This window comes from Denticeps clupeoides, chromosome 3, assembly GCF_900700375.1.
Source record: "Denticeps clupeoides chromosome 3, fDenClu1.1, whole genome shotgun sequence".
Taxonomy (NCBI): domain Eukaryota; kingdom Metazoa; phylum Chordata; class Actinopteri; order Clupeiformes; family Denticipitidae; genus Denticeps; species Denticeps clupeoides.
The window spans coordinates 31336863-31353012 of NC_041709.1; the positions used below are offsets into that span (position 1 = coordinate 31336863).

General features: G+C 44.5%; 2 protein-coding genes across 4 annotated transcripts; both read left to right on the forward strand.

The window, feature by feature from the left end:
* The first annotated feature begins 1633 nt into the window (after positions 1 to 1633).
* On the forward strand, positions 1634 to 9429 carry ears2 (glutamyl-tRNA synthetase 2, mitochondrial). 3 transcript variants are annotated; one of them, XM_028972249.1, is made up of 9 exons: positions 1634 to 1964; positions 2936 to 3091; positions 4465 to 4654; positions 4902 to 5374; positions 5455 to 5563; positions 5639 to 5792; positions 5860 to 5990; positions 8657 to 8792; positions 9287 to 9429. In XM_028972249.1, the coding sequence occupies exons 1-9, from the start codon at positions 1736 to 1738 to the stop codon at positions 9392 to 9394; spliced, it is 1686 nt and encodes a 561-aa protein (XP_028828082.1). In that variant the 5' UTR covers positions 1634 to 1735; the 3' UTR covers positions 9395 to 9429. The 3 variants fall into 3 exon arrangements, with proteins under 3 accessions (XP_028828082.1, XP_028828081.1, XP_028828083.1); XM_028972248.1 differs by having other exon boundaries at positions 8657 to 9368; XM_028972250.1 differs by having other exon boundaries at positions 1824 to 2323; positions 8657 to 9367.
* Positions 9430 to 9479: 50 nt separating this feature from the next.
* On the forward strand, positions 9480 to 16081 carry LOC114785711 (ADP-ribosylation factor-binding protein GGA3-like). Its single transcript, XM_028972234.1, has 17 exons — positions 9480 to 9610; positions 10119 to 10203; positions 10477 to 10552; positions 11400 to 11498; positions 11593 to 11716; positions 11804 to 11904; positions 12102 to 12182; positions 12258 to 12395; positions 13138 to 13219; positions 13446 to 13547; positions 13653 to 13793; positions 13913 to 13983; positions 14080 to 14207; positions 14528 to 14634; positions 14895 to 15064; positions 15241 to 15351; positions 15473 to 16081. Exons 1-17 carry the CDS (start codon positions 9544 to 9546, stop codon positions 15581 to 15583), a joined length of 1794 nt encoding a protein of 597 aa, XP_028828067.1. The 5' UTR covers positions 9480 to 9543; the 3' UTR covers positions 15584 to 16081.
* Positions 16082 to 16150: the final 69 nt, after the last annotated feature.

Here is a 16150-nt window from a genome sequence, read left to right on the forward strand (position 1 = left end):
GCGACAGGCCGACAAAAATGTTCTGCTGTGTGTGCTGAATGGTAAGCGTAGAAAGGTTATAACTAGTCACTGGTCACATCCATCACCATGAAGATTAGACCTTGGGCCAGTGCTGAAATATTCACAAAGATTCCAAACAGTCAAAGAAGGCTTTCCATAAAATTATTCCCGCTGCTAATTAAAGTGATTTGCTTAATGTGTTTTTAATGTGGATTTTTGTCTTCTTAGAGGGCAGATACTGTTTGTACCATCCAAGAAAAAAAGAAAAAGACGAGAGCAGAGAACATTCCAGAGTCTTTATTCACGCTCAAATCACTCAGCACGTTAGAAAGTCACAAAGGAATGCTTCATTTAGATAATTAGGGTTGAAGTACTGTATGAATACCACCTCATTATTTTGCTATTTGCTATTACTGTACCGAATACTGCAGTACTACAATAGACTTTTGTAGCTAAAAAACTGGATTAATCAAGATTACGGACAATAAACTATTGTGGCTACTAAACCCGGATTGATGGAGATTATGCTCTCTTGACATTTGTGACAGCAGCTGTCAGTGATGGAGAGTTAACTAAAGAAGTAAAAGACCGACAGAATTTATTTAGGAAGTGAGCCAAGAAATGCAATTTGCAGCTGACAGGATCCTACCCATGCTTACTGTTTTAAAAGAAATAGATTTTTTTTTTTTTTTACAATTAATTAGATCACAATTGTTGAAAAGAAAAGTTATAAAACCAACATGTCAATTAAATACACAGGTTTACTGAATGCTGGTTTACTCAGACAGCTGTAGTGTGCTGGCCTGCTGAGATCATGAAATGCTCGTACACCTCACAACTTTCTGGTCCTCTTTATTTGATCCGTTTACAATGCCTATAAAGCAATTCAATTAATCAATTCGCTAATTTACTGTACTCTTCTCTTTTCTCTATGGTATGGGATGGTACATCCTGCCTGGGGATTTCCTTGGTTAGAAAGCATCCCCGTAATCAGAAGGTTGCCGGTTCGAATCCCGAACCGCCAAGGTGCCACTGAGGCTCCTGGGAGCCTGTCATGGCTACCCACTGTCCACCAAGGGTGATGGTTAAAAGCAAAGGACACATTTCGTTGTGTCAACATGTGCTGTGCTGCTGTGTCTCACAGTGACAGTCACTTCACTTTTCTCCTGTATGGACTTCTGATAGTCACCTGCTGGGACTCTAACACACTACCCGGATGCTAATTCATTATACACAAGTGAACTGCCTCTCAATGTTTTCTTCCTGATAGAGTCAGTTTTTTCCTGGCCACTGTTGCCCTCTGGCTTGCTCACCTGGGGACAGTGTACACTGTACACTGTAAAAAGCGCCAAATAAACACAGGTTGATTGATTGATTGATTGATTTAGCAATTAAGTAGTTAACGTGTAAACTAAATAAAGCAAAAATGGTCTATGACGTTGCCTGGAGGGTATTAATCTAAGCGAGTCACGTGTCGCGATATGAATATTTCGATTTAATCCGACTCACGCATAAAACAATCATATTTTACAGAGGGAAAGAGAGAGAGAGAGAGAGAGAGAGGTTTCTTTTACTTTCGTTCTCTGAGTTCGCGTGTTTGTCTGGCGAGATCTGGCAACAGAGGCTCTTGATACCGGAAGTATGGCGGCGTGCTCGTTCGGGTCATAAGAACGTCACGAACATCTTTTTTTTTTTTTTTTAAACGCCCGCTACAGAACGAAGCGGCGTCGCCGCGATGCACGGCGGCGGTATGAACTTGCCGCTCGTCGTCGGTCGCTGCCCGGCCTTGTTTCGCGCAGGCTGTGCTCGGGGCGCGCACCGGTTCCGCCGGGGACCCGCCGACCAGGACGCGCCGACCGCCACGCGTTGGCTCTGCAGCCCCGAGCCGCCGACCGCTTGGTGCCGCAGGCGCCTCTCGGTCGGGGGCGAGCCGGTGAGGGTGAGGTTTGCGCCCAGTCCTACTGGTGAGACTCAGGAGGGACGCCAGTCGCTTTTCTATCCCGGCTGCTGGTGGGCAGTGACGTCAGTAACACTAACATGCAAAGTAGTACAACACGCACTGAAAGAAAATAGGCGAGCTGTAACGCAAGGAAGATATTATGTCCAATAAGACATCATGGGTAGTTGATATGTATTCTGTTAAATTGCGTTGTGCGTGAACCAGTGTAACAGTAACAGCTGTGAACATTCAGATGGTCGGGGTGTGAGGTGTGGTGGCCTGTCCTGGCTCAGCATCCTTGTGGCCCGAGGATAGAGGCTCCTCCTCCTGAGCCTCAGGCTTCGGAGGTGTTTCCCAACCCTGGTCCTGGAGGAACGTCTGCCAGTAAGTTTTCATTCCGGCCCACATGGCTTCACAACCTGCCCCACTCTTTATTAGGCCATTAACGAACATCTGAGCCTAATTAAGGCAGGGCTGGAGCAAAGACGTTCCTCCGGGACCAGGGTTTGGAAACGCTGCTCTACACAACCCGTCTTTATTGATTGATTGATTGATTGATTGATTGATAGATAAGAAACCTTTATTGCATTTGCAATATAGTATGTCAAAAGTACAAGTACTACTGACAGGTCAGGAAAATAAGGGGATAAGATCAGAAAAGCAGGCGGGGGTTACGTGAGGACAGACGGGCAAAAAGTCGAACATTCCATGAGTGTCTCCAGGGGGACTGTCCCATGTAATTACTGATAAATGTGACTCGTGATGTACAACATCACGGACCGGGCTTGAGACTGGGTTTTTCCTGTCCTGTCCTCAGAGGGCATACATTCTTTGGGATAAATTGGTCTGTCTTGATGCTAATTATGCAATACCATCTGCAAACACGGGAAAAACCAATGAGGAAACATGTATATTCATTTGTTTTGTCTTAAATGTTTAATGATCATCTTGGCCAGTGCTGTTTGGAATCCCATGGGTGGCATGCTTTTCTCCTAGGGTTCCTCCACTTGGGTGGTCTGCGGACCGCCTTGTACAACTTCATCTTTGCCAAGAAATATGGCGGTCGCTTCATATTACGCATGGAGGATACAGACCAGACCCGGCTGGTCCCCGGCGCTGCGGACGCTATAGAGGACATGCTGGAATGGGCGGGTGTGTGGAAATGAATTATTACTCATATTGAGCAACCCAGGTCACAAGGAAGAAATATTAATATTATTATATCTCCAGTGTTCTGTGTGTGCTCATTATAAGTTCTGATGGCAAGTACTAATCAAATTGCATGCATGCCTTATTTAAAAGGATTAATATGCTAGATTTTTCATGTAATATGGGGCAGTGGTGGCCTAGTTAAGGAAGGTTGCCAGTTTGAATCCAGATGTGTCAAGGTGCCACTGAGCAAAGCACCGTCCCCATACACTGCTCCACGGGCGCCTGTAATTGCTGCCCATTGCTCACCACGGGTGATGGTTAGAAGCAGAGGACACATTTCGTTGTGTCACCGTGTGCTGTGCTGCAGTGTTTCACAATGACAATCACATCACTTTCACATAAACAGCATATGCTACATAGTGGTGGTGTTAGAAAATATCGATACAGCACTATATTGCAATATTGTATCGATACAGGGACATCAAATATCTATATTTTAGTATACAAACTTAGTCCACCGGGTGGTGCTGTATAGCTGGGTCCTTTGAATTTCTGCTCGGCAAGAGTACCGTCCCCGTGCGTTGTGTGCATCATGTGCTGTGCTGCACGGCAGTGTTTCACAATGACAATCACTTCACTTTCAGGGTTCTTACGGTCATTAAAAACCTGGAAAAGAGAAATTTTCAGGCTTTGAAAGTTTCAGGCCTTGATAAGTTTTGGAATTCTAAGTGAACAAGTTCTGGGTACACAGTTCCCGTAAGATGTTTTCTACGTACTACAACGTTTAAAAGTAGCGGAGGCCTGTAGTATCTTTGCTGGTTTACGTAGTGAACCATATCACGTGGTGCTGCGTGCATTGCTTACATCTTCCAGAACCTTCTCAGCCACATGTCTCCTTTCAAAAGGCATGTAAATTACAGCTGATGATCTACGCCGGAACATGATTGGTCCATTTTACTCTGGCTGGGGCTGCGCAAACTTGGAGGATGAAACACTGTTGTTTAAGTCAAGCTTTTGAAAGTGAAGAGATTGTCATTGTGAAACACTGCAGCACACGGTGACACAACAAAATGTGTACTCTGCTTTTAACCAATTACCCTTGGTGAGCAGTGGGCAGCCATGACAGGCGCCCGGGGAGCAGTGTGTGGGGACGGTGCCTTTTGTGTTTTTTTTTTTTTGTTTTTGTTTTTTATCACATTTGCAAAGAAATTTCAGAGAACAACATATGGTCATGATCATTTGACTTAGAGTAATTGGGGAAAAAAAACATGGAAATTCTTCTGTAAAAATGTGTTCGAACCCTGCACGTGTTTAGCTGTAAAAAGTCCTCATTTGTAATACAAACTGTGCTTATGGCCGCGGCATTAAAATAGGGATCCCTCCGGATGAGAGTCCCCGCCGAGGGGGAGACCATGGGCCCTACCTGCAGTCCCAGAGGCTGGCCCTGTATGCTGATGCGGCACAGAAGCTCGTAGAAGGCGGCATGGCGTACCACTGCTTCTGCAGCTCCCAGAGGCTGGAGCTGCTGAAGAAAGAGGCCCTGAGGAGCGGAGAGACGCCACGGTGTGTTTGTGTGTGTTCAAATAAATAATTACACCCCTAAAATTACAACAAAAAAAAAAAGTCACTGTACAGTTAACAGGGGACGTAAGATGCTTCCAATTGGCTGTGCCTTGTGCAAATGGGGCGTGGCGGTAAAGTTATATTCAGTATATAACAGTGGGTCAAAAGGGCATAAACTTGGTCGGAACTCCAGATGTTTGTTAGTCATGTCCGTGTCCCCTTTCTCCTTTCTTCCGGTGCGATGCAGTTATGACAACCGCTGTAGACACCTGCGACCTGAACAGGTGGCAGAGAAGCTGGCTCGGGGTGCCGCTCACGCGATCCGCTTCAAGCTGCAGCCGGGAGTCAAACCCTATGAGGACCTGGTTTTTGGCTGGAACCGTCACGAGGTGGCTGACGTGGAGGGCGACCCAGTAATTGTCAAGGGCGACGGGTTCCCCACCTACCACCTGGCCAACGTGGTGGACGACCACCACATGGGGGTCAGTCACGTTCTGAGAGGCACAGAATGGCTGATCTCCACCTCCAAACACTTGCTGCTTTACCACGCCCTGGGCTGGGAGCCGCCCACCTTCGGACACCTGCCCCTCCTGCTCAACAAGGACGGCAGCAAGCTCTCCAAACGCCAGGGGGACATCTTCATCCAGAGCTTCCGCCAGCGGGGGGCTCTTCCTGAGGCGCTGCTCGATGTCGTCACTCACTGTGGCTCTGGCTTCTCCAGTTAGTACGAGCGCGACTGTTGCTTGCGTGCGTCTCCCTCCAGCGTTGTGCTTTTAAGCGGAATATTTTCCCCCATGCAGGTAACCGCGTGGGGCGAAAGCTGGAGCAACTGATAGCGGAGTTCAATGAGTCAAAAATCACAACCCATTCGGCGTTACTCGACCTGGAGAAGTTGCCCGAATTTAACAGGTGATGTCACCTTCTAGCCTCTACACAAGCTTGCAAGTATGTGTTCGTGTTTTTTAAAAAAATCGCATTTTGCAGGATCCACCTTCTCCGTAGGATAGAGGATCCGGAGAGCTGTTTCCACCTGGAGAACGAACTGAGGGGGTACATCACTCAGACTTACGGTGCCCGAATACAGGAAGAGGACGTTCTGGAGTCCGCCTACATCCAACGGGTCCTTCATCTGCGGAAGGTAATACGGTCCTAAAACCGAGAGAGAGAATCGAATTTAGTTATGTTCTGCGTTCCTTCTTTTCCAGGGTCATTTCTCCTACCTGTGTGAGCTGGTCAGCCCCCTGTACTCATATCTGTGGGTCAGGCCCGCTGTCCCCCACAAACAGCTGGAGGAGTTGACGCCAGAGGCCGACGCAGTCACCTCGCAGGCCATCCAGTGAGTGTCACATTTATTCACTTATTTCTCTGAGAAAATACACGCTCTTGTGCCGGGTAAAGTTAAGAGTGATAAATATTCAAACGTTGTGGTTTTTACATCACAAATTCCTGAGAGGTTGAACACTTGAAGCAGGGCCGATAGCAGATCTCCTGACGTACTGACATGACTGATAAATAAATAAATAAATAAATATTAGCCCCCCGATACTGAAGCAACAATATTTTATGTCATTCTGTCGAAGTTTACCAATTGAATGAACTGAGTGAACCTATCCTTCTCATATGATTCGCTGCTTGTGAATTTGTTTTGGTGATTGATTAAAGGTAAATATGTTGTAAAGAAATGTTGAGATGCTATTAAATGTTCATTGCATTTACAACATATATAAATCTCTGGGTCTAACCCCAGTTCTTGCATGGCAGATGAACCGAATAAATACAGAGTATTGTATTATTGTATTTTTTTATACTGTATTTTTTTATTTTTTATTATTGTATTGTATTATTGCAGAGGCCTTATTAATTTTCACAGGGTTTCATCCGAACACCACGCCTCAGCCACACCCACCCTGTACAACAGTGCAGCTTTCTTAAAGTCGTAAAGTCTTACAAGTCGTATGTGTGACATCAGCGATAGCCCAGGTGGGAGTGGATATGGAGTTGGACGACGCTGAACTTGTAGTTAAAAATTCAAGAACATGAGACAACAAGCCAAATTTGTCACCACCTAAAATATCCCATTTATATCCAACTGTTCCTATTTACTACTATATGTAGTACCTGTACCTGTTTTGAGAAAAAACATTTTTAATTAAGATGCGGTATTTGGAAATAACATTTGCAGTGATGTAAAGATTTCATAATAAGTAATTTTGTGAGGATTTTATTGATAGTTAAGCAAGTGCCATTTATCATATTGCAATCGCATATCACAATATTGAACTATGTGAGTCAATATCTATCTATTTATTTATTTGTTTATTTAGCCGAATTGTTCAGCCCTGAAATAAGAAACCAAAAATATTGCAGTCACTGCCTCTTGGCTTGCTGCAGAACAGGTAATATTAGTCTGGTAACATAGACAAAGGCTAAAAACAGATATTAATATTTCAAATTATAATATATTACTTAAGCTCATACAATACAATTAATATTGCACACAGATGCTAGTTTTATACTGGGTTTGTTCATCTCGCGTTCTCACTACCGAGCATACCCATGGACCCCGCCTAACAAAGATGATCAGGGTTACACACAAGCTTTTTATATATCTGAACCCAGGGGCCAACCAGTAGTGTTAAAAGTGTGTTGCATACATAGCACCCTCACCCCCCAGGCCTTGAGAAGTTTCGGAATATGAAATAAACATATAGAGTCATGGAAAGTCATTGAAATCTGACCGACACATGAATGTATAATGTGAAGTACATACTTCCCGTAAGACTGTGCAAGAAAAGTTTTTCTACGTTTACAACTAGCGCTGGTCTGTAGTATCTTCGCTGGCTTTACGTAGTGAACCGCTGGTGCTGCGTACGTTGCTTCCATATTCCAGGACCTCCACAGCCGCGTCTCGTGTTAAAAGTCATGTAAATTAGAGCTGATGATCTACGCCGGAAACATGATGGGTCTTGGGCTGCGCAAACTTGGAGGAAGAAACACTGTCAAACTTTTCAGGGTTGTCATAAGTTTAGTTTAACAGTTTTCTCGTAAATTTGACGTAATTTTTTCACATTTGCACATACATTTCAGAGAACCTGTGGTCATGCTGAATGCTGAGAACACACTGAAAGGTCTCCCTTTAGCCCTGAGAATACATCATCCATGAAAGAAATGTCTGACCATCGAACTCATTCCCACTTTGGGAAAAAAAAAATCAATTTCACATAAGTCTTGGCCCACAGAACATGACAGCACTTCTGAACCATGTTCAATTATGGCTTCCTTATTTTCATGATCAAACCCACGTGCAGGTCTTACACACAGAGAAAACTCCAGTTTCTCTGGATCTGGGCAGTGGTGGCCAAGCGGTTAAGGAAGCGGCCCCTTAATCACAAGGTTGCCGGTTCGAATTCTGATCCGCCAAGTTGCCGCTGAGCAAAGCACCGTCCCCACACACTGCTCCCCGGGCACCTGTCATGGCTGCCCACTGCTCACCAAGGGTGATGGTTAAATGCAGAGGACACATTTTGTTGTCACCGTGTGCTATGCTGCAGTGTTTCACACTGACAATCACTTCACTTTCATCTTTTGATGTGATTTGCAAAGCTTTTACTTTTTAATGTTGATGAACATTGTCTTTTCACGCTCTCTCTCACAGATTGAAGAGCCTCTGGTCCTCTTTACTTCTGAGCGACTATGCGTCTCTAACATATTTTATAGCTAATCATGTTAATTAATTAACCTAATTAGTTTCAAGATGTTCTCCCAGCTGAATCTTTTTAAACTTTTTCTTATACTTTATGATATACAATTTATATTATCAGCTATTTGTTGGCCCCATGTCCTGTAGCAGGCATCAAATTTGAATTGAGCTCATTTAGTGGATAAAATGTAGTTGTCCATGTTTTTGTGAAATAAAATAGTGGCTTGTGTCTTTTTCAGCTTTACTGGAGTTTGGTTTGTATGCATCTTGTGTAATCTCCCGTTTTCTGTCGTTGCGGGCAGACTGATGGAGGGTCATGGGAAAGAGCTGACCACTGAGGGCCTGAACTCAGAGCTGAAGGCCCTGGCAAAGAAGATGAAGTCCACCAAATACAGCACGGTGATGAAGCTGCTGCGCCTCGCCCTCAGCGGCCAGCAGGTGGCGCAGATCCGCCCTTCCCATCCCATTCAACATTGTCCTCTTCTTTTACCTGGAAAATTTGGAATGGTCGCACTGTGGCATAATACCAACTATCTGCTGGACCCTTTATTAATGCTCTGCTATTAAGAGTAGCATAAAAATTCCTTTACATAACCAGTCTCTGTGGGCCAGTTCCTTTTGACCCAAACCTTATTTTAGGCTTTGAAGGCCCCACCCCCAACCGTATGGGCCCCGGGTAATCGTTCCCCTTTTTGTCCCCCTACTACGACGATTAATTCAGAAATAAGCATGATGTAATCATCTTATAAGGACTGGCCACCACAGGCTTATAATTAATTAGAACTGAATTCACATCTCTTCTATTACACAGAAATTTGCCTGGTTTAAAAATGGCATTTAACTTAACATGTAGCAAATGTTTCAACTTTATAAGCAGATTGTAGGCTATGAGTGAAAGTTAAAAAAAAAATTTTTTTTGTTTCTACCTGCAGCAGGGACCAAGTGTAGCTGAGATGATGGTGTCTCTAGGAAGTGGAGAAAGCTGCCAGCGACTGCGCAGAGTTCTGCAACAATCGCCAAATGTTCCCTCCTCCTCATAATAATAATAATAATAATAATAAAAACTTTTTAAAAACCTTCGTTTCGGGTGGTTGTTTTAAGGCCCTGCTTTCACCGGGGTAGATCTGACAGATGAAGGGGAGGGGCAGCCGGCGGTAATCATTTCTGCGTGACTCCCGTATAAAGTCACATGGCAGTTGCAGCCGCTGCGGACATGGCGACGGGCGACACTTCGGGCGCTTTGGGGACCTGGCTGAGTAAGTGTCGCTGCTTTCAAAACTTCGCTCTATAATAACCTGTGCGGTTGTTGAACTCATTTGGAATATTAATAAGAGGTGTTATTATTTCTGCTTTTGACTGATTATTTCGCGTTTTTAACGCGATGTGGGTTTAGTTTGTTTTAGTTTATGTGTGTGTGTGTGTATGTATATATATTGCCGGTGCTGCTGCTCTTTCTCGCAGAAAACAGGAAGTTGCGGAGTAAAAAAAAAAAAGTAATGCGCTTTTTTTTTTTTTTCTTTCGGACGATCTCGACGTTTCGTCGGTCGGTCACGTGCCGTCCGTCGCAACGTCTAGACAGCGCGCGCCCCCCCTTTGGCGGTGTCAGACCCGCCCCCACGACCCCCATTTCAGCAAAGAAAAAATGAGAAAAAGTGAATAAATGGCGTGACACTCCCGTCACATCAGCGCTGATGGGATTTGAACACATATATAGGGGGGGGGGTGCTCCCAGCCCGAGACTGATGAAGTGTGTTTGGTTTTCAGATAAGGCCACGGACCCCGAGAACCCGGCTGACCGGTGGGACTGCATCCAAAGGTTCTATGAGCTGGTGAACAGAGAGCCAGAGGGGTAGCGTATTTTTTATTTTTATTTTTTGCAGCTTTGCAATATGGTCTAGACAACATCTCACATGCTCTGTCATATTCTCCTCACTGTTGTAATTTCCTGAAGTGGGTGAATTGTGGCCTAGTAGCCTAGTGGGTAACACCCTCACCTATGAACCAAAAGACCACAACGTCACAGGTTCAAATCCCGCTTACTATCGTTTTGTCCCTGAGCAAGTGTCTCCATGTAAATGAATTGTCATCGTCACATTGAGCTGGTTTTCCACTTCGTTGACAGGCCCCAGACAGCCGTGCGACTCTTGGCCCATAAGATCCAGTCACCTCAGGAGAAGGAGGCCCTGCAGGCCATTACAGTAAGAATGGTTTCCCTCTTCACCCTTTAACCGTTACACAGGCCTTCCTGTTACTGTGGTGGCGAATTGGCTGAAGATTCGATCAATAAATTTGCAGAAGAGGAGACAATTGTTCATTGCAATACATGCTTAAACAATGATCAACTCATAACACATTTCAATAACTTTAATGCACAAATAATAGTGCTCATTGTATGTGTCCCCAACAAATATCTTATTTATCTGTGCTCCTTCATGCATACACAAATTGAAAGTGAAGTGATTGTCAGTGTGAAACACTGCAGCACAGCACACAGTGACACAACGAAATGTGTTCTCTGCATTTAACCATCACCCTTGGTGAGCAGAGGGCAGCCATGACAGGTGCCCGGGGAGCAGTGTGTGGGAAGCCCAGAGGCCCACAAGCATAACCCACAAATATCACAACAACGAAAGGTCCTCGGTTTGATATCGGGCAGACACAGCCTCCTTTTGGGGGCTGTGGTGGCCTAGTGGGTAAGGAAGTGGACCTGTAATTGGAAGGTCTCACAGTGACAGTTACTTCACTTTCACTTACTAGAAGAGTGGGTAACACCCTCGCCTGCAAACCAGAAGACCACAAAGTCCGAGGTTCAAACCCCACTTACTACCATCGTGTCCCTGAGCAGGACACTTAACCCTGAGTGTCTCCAGGGGGGGACTGTCCCTGTAACTACTGATTGCTAGTTGCTCTGGATAAGGGCGTCGGCTGAATGCCGTAAATGTTCCACATCACTGCTACTCACAGCAAGATGCTACAATACATGGAGAAGGAGTCAGAAGCTAAAAATGACTGCACATGCATTCTTGTTTGTTCTCGCATCGAAAGCTTCTGGAAGCCTGCATGAACTACTGCGGCAAGAAATTCCATAATGAGGCCGGGAAGTTCAGATTCTTGAACGAACTCATCAAAGTGCTGTCACCGAAGGTAGAGAAGTGTAAAATGTGGATACTAAAGAAACGGCCTATTTTAAACGGTGTACGTGTTGACCCCACTGCGACGTTCTCCTGCTCCTGCTCAGTATCTCGGTGCCTACAGCGCGGAGGTCGTCAAGCAGAAGGTGGCGGAGATGCTGTACAGTTGGACCCAGTGGCTGAAGGACGAGCCCAAGATTCAGGAGGCCTACACAATGCTGAAGAAACAAGGTGTGTGGCGCAAGCGCTGGCGAGATGTTCCTTCTCGGTCAGGTTTTTTGCTCAGCAGGTTGATCGGTTTGTTCCACTGGTGTCCAGGCATCATAAAAAAAGACCCCAAGCTGCCGGAGGAAATCTTTATGCCGCCGCCATCTCAGAGGGTGGAAGTGTCCGTATTTGATGATGAGGACAAGTCAAAGGTGGGTGTCACCGGATTTTACTGCTTCGAAATTATTGTAGAGTCAAAGATTCCTGAAAAAATGTCCACCAAAAGTCCAAGAAAAGCCTATTTCTATACAGCCCTGGAGAAACCGAAGAGACTTTTTCATATTCATTTAAGTTAAAGTTATGGATGCTGTTAGATGGAGGGTGTTGATCGCGTTCTGTCCTGTTTCAGCTATTAGCGCGGTTACTGAAGAGCACCAACCCTGAAGATCTGCAGACCGCCAACAGATTTATCAAAAACACCATCAAAGAGGTACGTGGGTTTTAGGCACTCAGAACGGAGCCCGAACCCTCGTTTCATCGCGTCTTTTCCGCCCTTTGGTGGCAGGAGCAGGAGAAGGTGGAGCGGGAGAGCAGGCGCGTCAACACGCTGGAGGAGGTGGAGAAGAATGCCACGCAGCTCAGAGGCCTGCTGGAGCGCCATCGCGGGAGTGGAGCCCATGCCCAGCCCACCGACGGCATGAAGGTGTGTGTGCATGTGCATGAACTTAGTACCCCCCGCCCGTCCGGCTGCATCTCCATATCGACCCTAAAGATACATACAGAATGGTTGTGAGAGCTCATGGTGGGTGTGGTTTTATCCATGAGCGAGCGAGTGAGAGAGAGAGTGGTGCTCTTCTCCAGAGCAGCTTGGGCTCAAATGTCACCGAATGAATGGATTGGAAATGCATTGTTGGTTTCTTGTAATTTTCCACCCACCTGTAACGGTTACATACTTATTGGGGTGGTCGCAGCCTGGTGGGTAAGATACTCAGCCACAAAGTCGCAGGTTCAAACCCCACTTACTACCATTGTGTCCCTGAGCAAGACACTTCACTGTCCCTGTAACTAACTTACTGCTCTTTCTTTTATGGCTCTTTCTTCTTTCTTTAAACATTGTAAAAACTGTAACTCATTTGCACACCTTCACCCTACCAGTTACACATATTTTATGTTAAAGACGTAAAAGTGTAATACTTGGTTATGTTTGCAATATTTGCATATTGGTTCATTGTTTACTTGCAACATTTGCAATACTGTGGTCTGTAGCAGTTGCAGAAAGCATTTCACTGCACATCATACCGTGTATGACTGTGTATGTGACAAATAAAATTTGAATTTGAATTTGAACTACTTTGACTTACTGCATATTGCATAATGGACTCAAACCTAAAATGATGCATATATGTATACGCTGTAATTTATTAATTTTTTTTTTTTCTTTTCAGACCCTTTATGAACGCTGTGACAAGTTGAGGCCAAATCTCTTCCGACTGGCCAGCGAGACTGTAGATAATGATGAGGCACTAGGTAAACATGCAATATAATCCTCAGCATAATAATTTAGCGTCTCTAAAAGAGATGAAAAATGATGTGAAGTGAAATATTGCAGCTGAAGGGCAAGAATGACTAATATTTCATGCATATACAAACATTATGCGCTGGATTTTTGTGATAAAGTGTGACATTGAACAAATATGAAACAATGATTCATATTACGTCATTAATGACACTGTTGACTGTTCTGACATTTTAGCCCAAATTCTGCAAGCCAATGATCAGCTGACCTCAGTGATAACCATCTACAAGGAGATGTCAGAGAAGCCTGGGGTGAACGGCAGGCGTTCCTCAGATGAAGGTAAGCTTTGCCCATTTACAGCATCCTAATATGTTGCTCTTAAATTCGATTCATTTCAAGATTTGAAAATGATTAGAAAATAATAATAATAATAATAACCGTCAGAGCCGCCAAGCCCAGTCAGAAGTTACCACCTCATTGACTTTTCCACTCTGGACACAAAGCCGGGAAATACTACCTCCTCTAGTGCAGATGTAGAAAGCAACGATTCTCTTCTGCTCATGGACAAAGAGCTGGCAGCTGCTGGTGAGTCTTCTTCTTCTTCCAGAAGAAGACCCCTCTGTCCATTGTACTGTTGTACCAGGTTCTAATGTGCATAATAGAACGGGGGCAAAAACCCTGAACCCCTTTTATTCGTCTGACAGGATTCAGCGAATCAGCCATGGACCAGGCCACAGTGGGTCCTTTCAAATCCTACTGTAATGAGCTACTTGAGGTATTTTCCATCATATACACGACCACGATTACTGTTAATGTTTTAATTCCTGAAATGATCCACTGGAAGTGTGATGATCTGCGGTTTGGGGATCAGCTACAGGACATTGTTCAGGTCCGGAAGCAACGGACTAAGAATGGTGGCGTGGAGCAGTGGAGCCCTGGGGGAGGCCTGCTTCTGACATCACTGTGCTGTGGAACCGACGAGAAGTCGCAGAATTACTCGTAAGCATCCATGGCTGAAAAATAGCCGAACCAGTTAATACCCCAGTTAATAATAGTAAATTAGTTAATAGTCCATGCTCAGCAGTGTGCCAGGACTGTTCACCACTGATTTAATGAGAAGAAAAGTGCTAATGAACAGTGTGTTACTGCCAGTACCATTGGACTCTGAGGTTTGGGTTTTCTGAGGATCAAATATCCGACTCAGGAGTTGGAATTTCCAACCTTCAAGTAGAACTGAAACAGAGAAGTTGATTCCATGTGATTATGAAGCTGATGCCTTTGTGTCTTTTTTTATTTTTATGTTCTGTTCTGTCCGGCAGTGCAGACCCGTTCACATCAGCACCAGGGTCTCCCTCCAAGCTTTCCAGTCTGACTCCAGTCAGCTCCTTGGCAACTCTGTCTGTATCTTTAGATTCTATTAGACCAAGTAAGTCAGGTTTAGATATTTCCCACACAAGTTTCACAATGAGTCACAATTAAATGTAACAAATTAATAACAATATATATAATTGTTTCATAATTGTGATTACATGTATTAAACTTCTCTCTCTCTCTCTCTCTCTCTCTCTCTCTCTATATATATATATATATATATATATATATATGCATTTTAAAAGTATCAGCTTTACATGATCTGTGTGAAATCTGACTGCTGCTATGAAAATGTCTGTCATCTGTGCATCACAGGCCCGCTTGAACCCATCACAGTCTACGACCGTTGGGGCATTCACGTGTCGCTGCACTTCTGCTGCGACAGCCCACAGTCCCCCCCGGGCGTCGCTGTCTTCGTCACTTCCGCGGTGAACACGTCAGCACTTCCTGTTTTGGATGTTGTCTTCCAAGCTGCTGTTCCCAAGGTAGTGATTGAATCAGCCAACCAGCTAAATAACGTGGATCTAACGTGTTCTCTCATTGTGGTGAACTGTTCACATTTTTTTCCCATCACTTCGTCACCCATCACATGAGTATCTGACTTCCTCTTTCCCTTAATTTAAAAAAAAAAAAAAAAAAACTATCATGCTTTCATTTTCAGAGTATGACTGTGAAGCTGCAGCCTGCAACAGGGAAGGATCTCCCGCCGTACAACCCCATACTGCCCCCTGCATCCATATCGCAGATAATGCTTCTGGCCAATCCGGTCCGGGTAAGACTCCCAACACACAGAATGTCTCATTACTGACCTTTCTCAGATTAATGCCATCAGCCATTCATACATGGCAGATCTATGTGAAAGTCTTGTAAAGCGGTTGTCTTGCGTTCCCTAGGCTCCAGTGCGTCTGAGATACAAGTTGATGTTCATGCACGGTGACCAGAAGATCAGTGAGTTGGGGGAGATCGACCACTTCCCAGAGTGGGGCTCCTGGTCCAGGTCGTGACCCTGGGAAAATGCCCTGAATCTGAGACTTTTATGTGGATTCATGCGACTGCTGAGCCAAAGAAAACAAAAGCCATAGGCATTTGTTTGCATGACCGTGCTTTACTGAATTTGAGATAAAAGGCTTTTTTTTTTTTTTTTTTTTAGAATAAGAAAAGCTTTTATTTTTACAACAAATTATTATGGTCAAGTTAAGGATCAGGAATAATGTTGCATATTTGTACATTAATGGTACCTTAAATATGTTGCATGATATTGGCATTAGTGAAAGTGACAGATGGAAGGTACTGGTTATTTTTATATATTATTTATCTAGTCAAGTGTGTTTGAAATACTGCTGATGCCCTGATGTTCCTGACACCAATGTTCTCTAGCCAGTGTCTGAAAATAGTGTTCAAGCATGAACAAGATGATGTCCATTTTGATCGGAACTGAACTGAATGAAATGATGGCATATATTTTTGTATTGTTCATAAGTTAAACATCATTTATCTGGAAAGGTACCGCCACCAGGTGTATTGTTTATTGCAGGCAGCGATGCAGCCCGAGACATGAGCCATGCCAAAAC

Bases quoted from the DNA above. Each gene is read 5' to 3' on its own strand.
- LOC114785711 (XM_028972234.1), top strand. From the start codon at position 9,544: ATGGCAGTTGCAGCCGCTGCGGACATGGCGACGGGCGACACTTCGGGC. The intron at 11,905-12,101 runs GTGGGTGTCACC...GTCCTGTTTCAG, and splicing joins ATGATGAGGACAAGTCAAAG to CTATTAGCGCGGTTACTGAA. The intron at 13,220-13,445 runs GTAAACATGCAA...CTGACATTTTAG, and splicing joins AGATAATGATGAGGCACTAG to CCCAAATTCTGCAAGCCAAT.
- ears2 (XM_028972248.1), top strand. From the start codon at position 1,736: ATGCACGGCGGCGGTATGAACTTGCCGCTCGTCGTCGGTCGCTGCCCG. The intron at 3,092-4,464 runs GTGTGTGGAAAT...GCATTAAAATAG, and splicing joins GGACATGCTGGAATGGGCGG to GGATCCCTCCGGATGAGAGT. The intron at 4,655-4,901 runs GTGTGTTTGTGT...GGTGCGATGCAG, and splicing joins AGGAGCGGAGAGACGCCACG to TTATGACAACCGCTGTAGAC.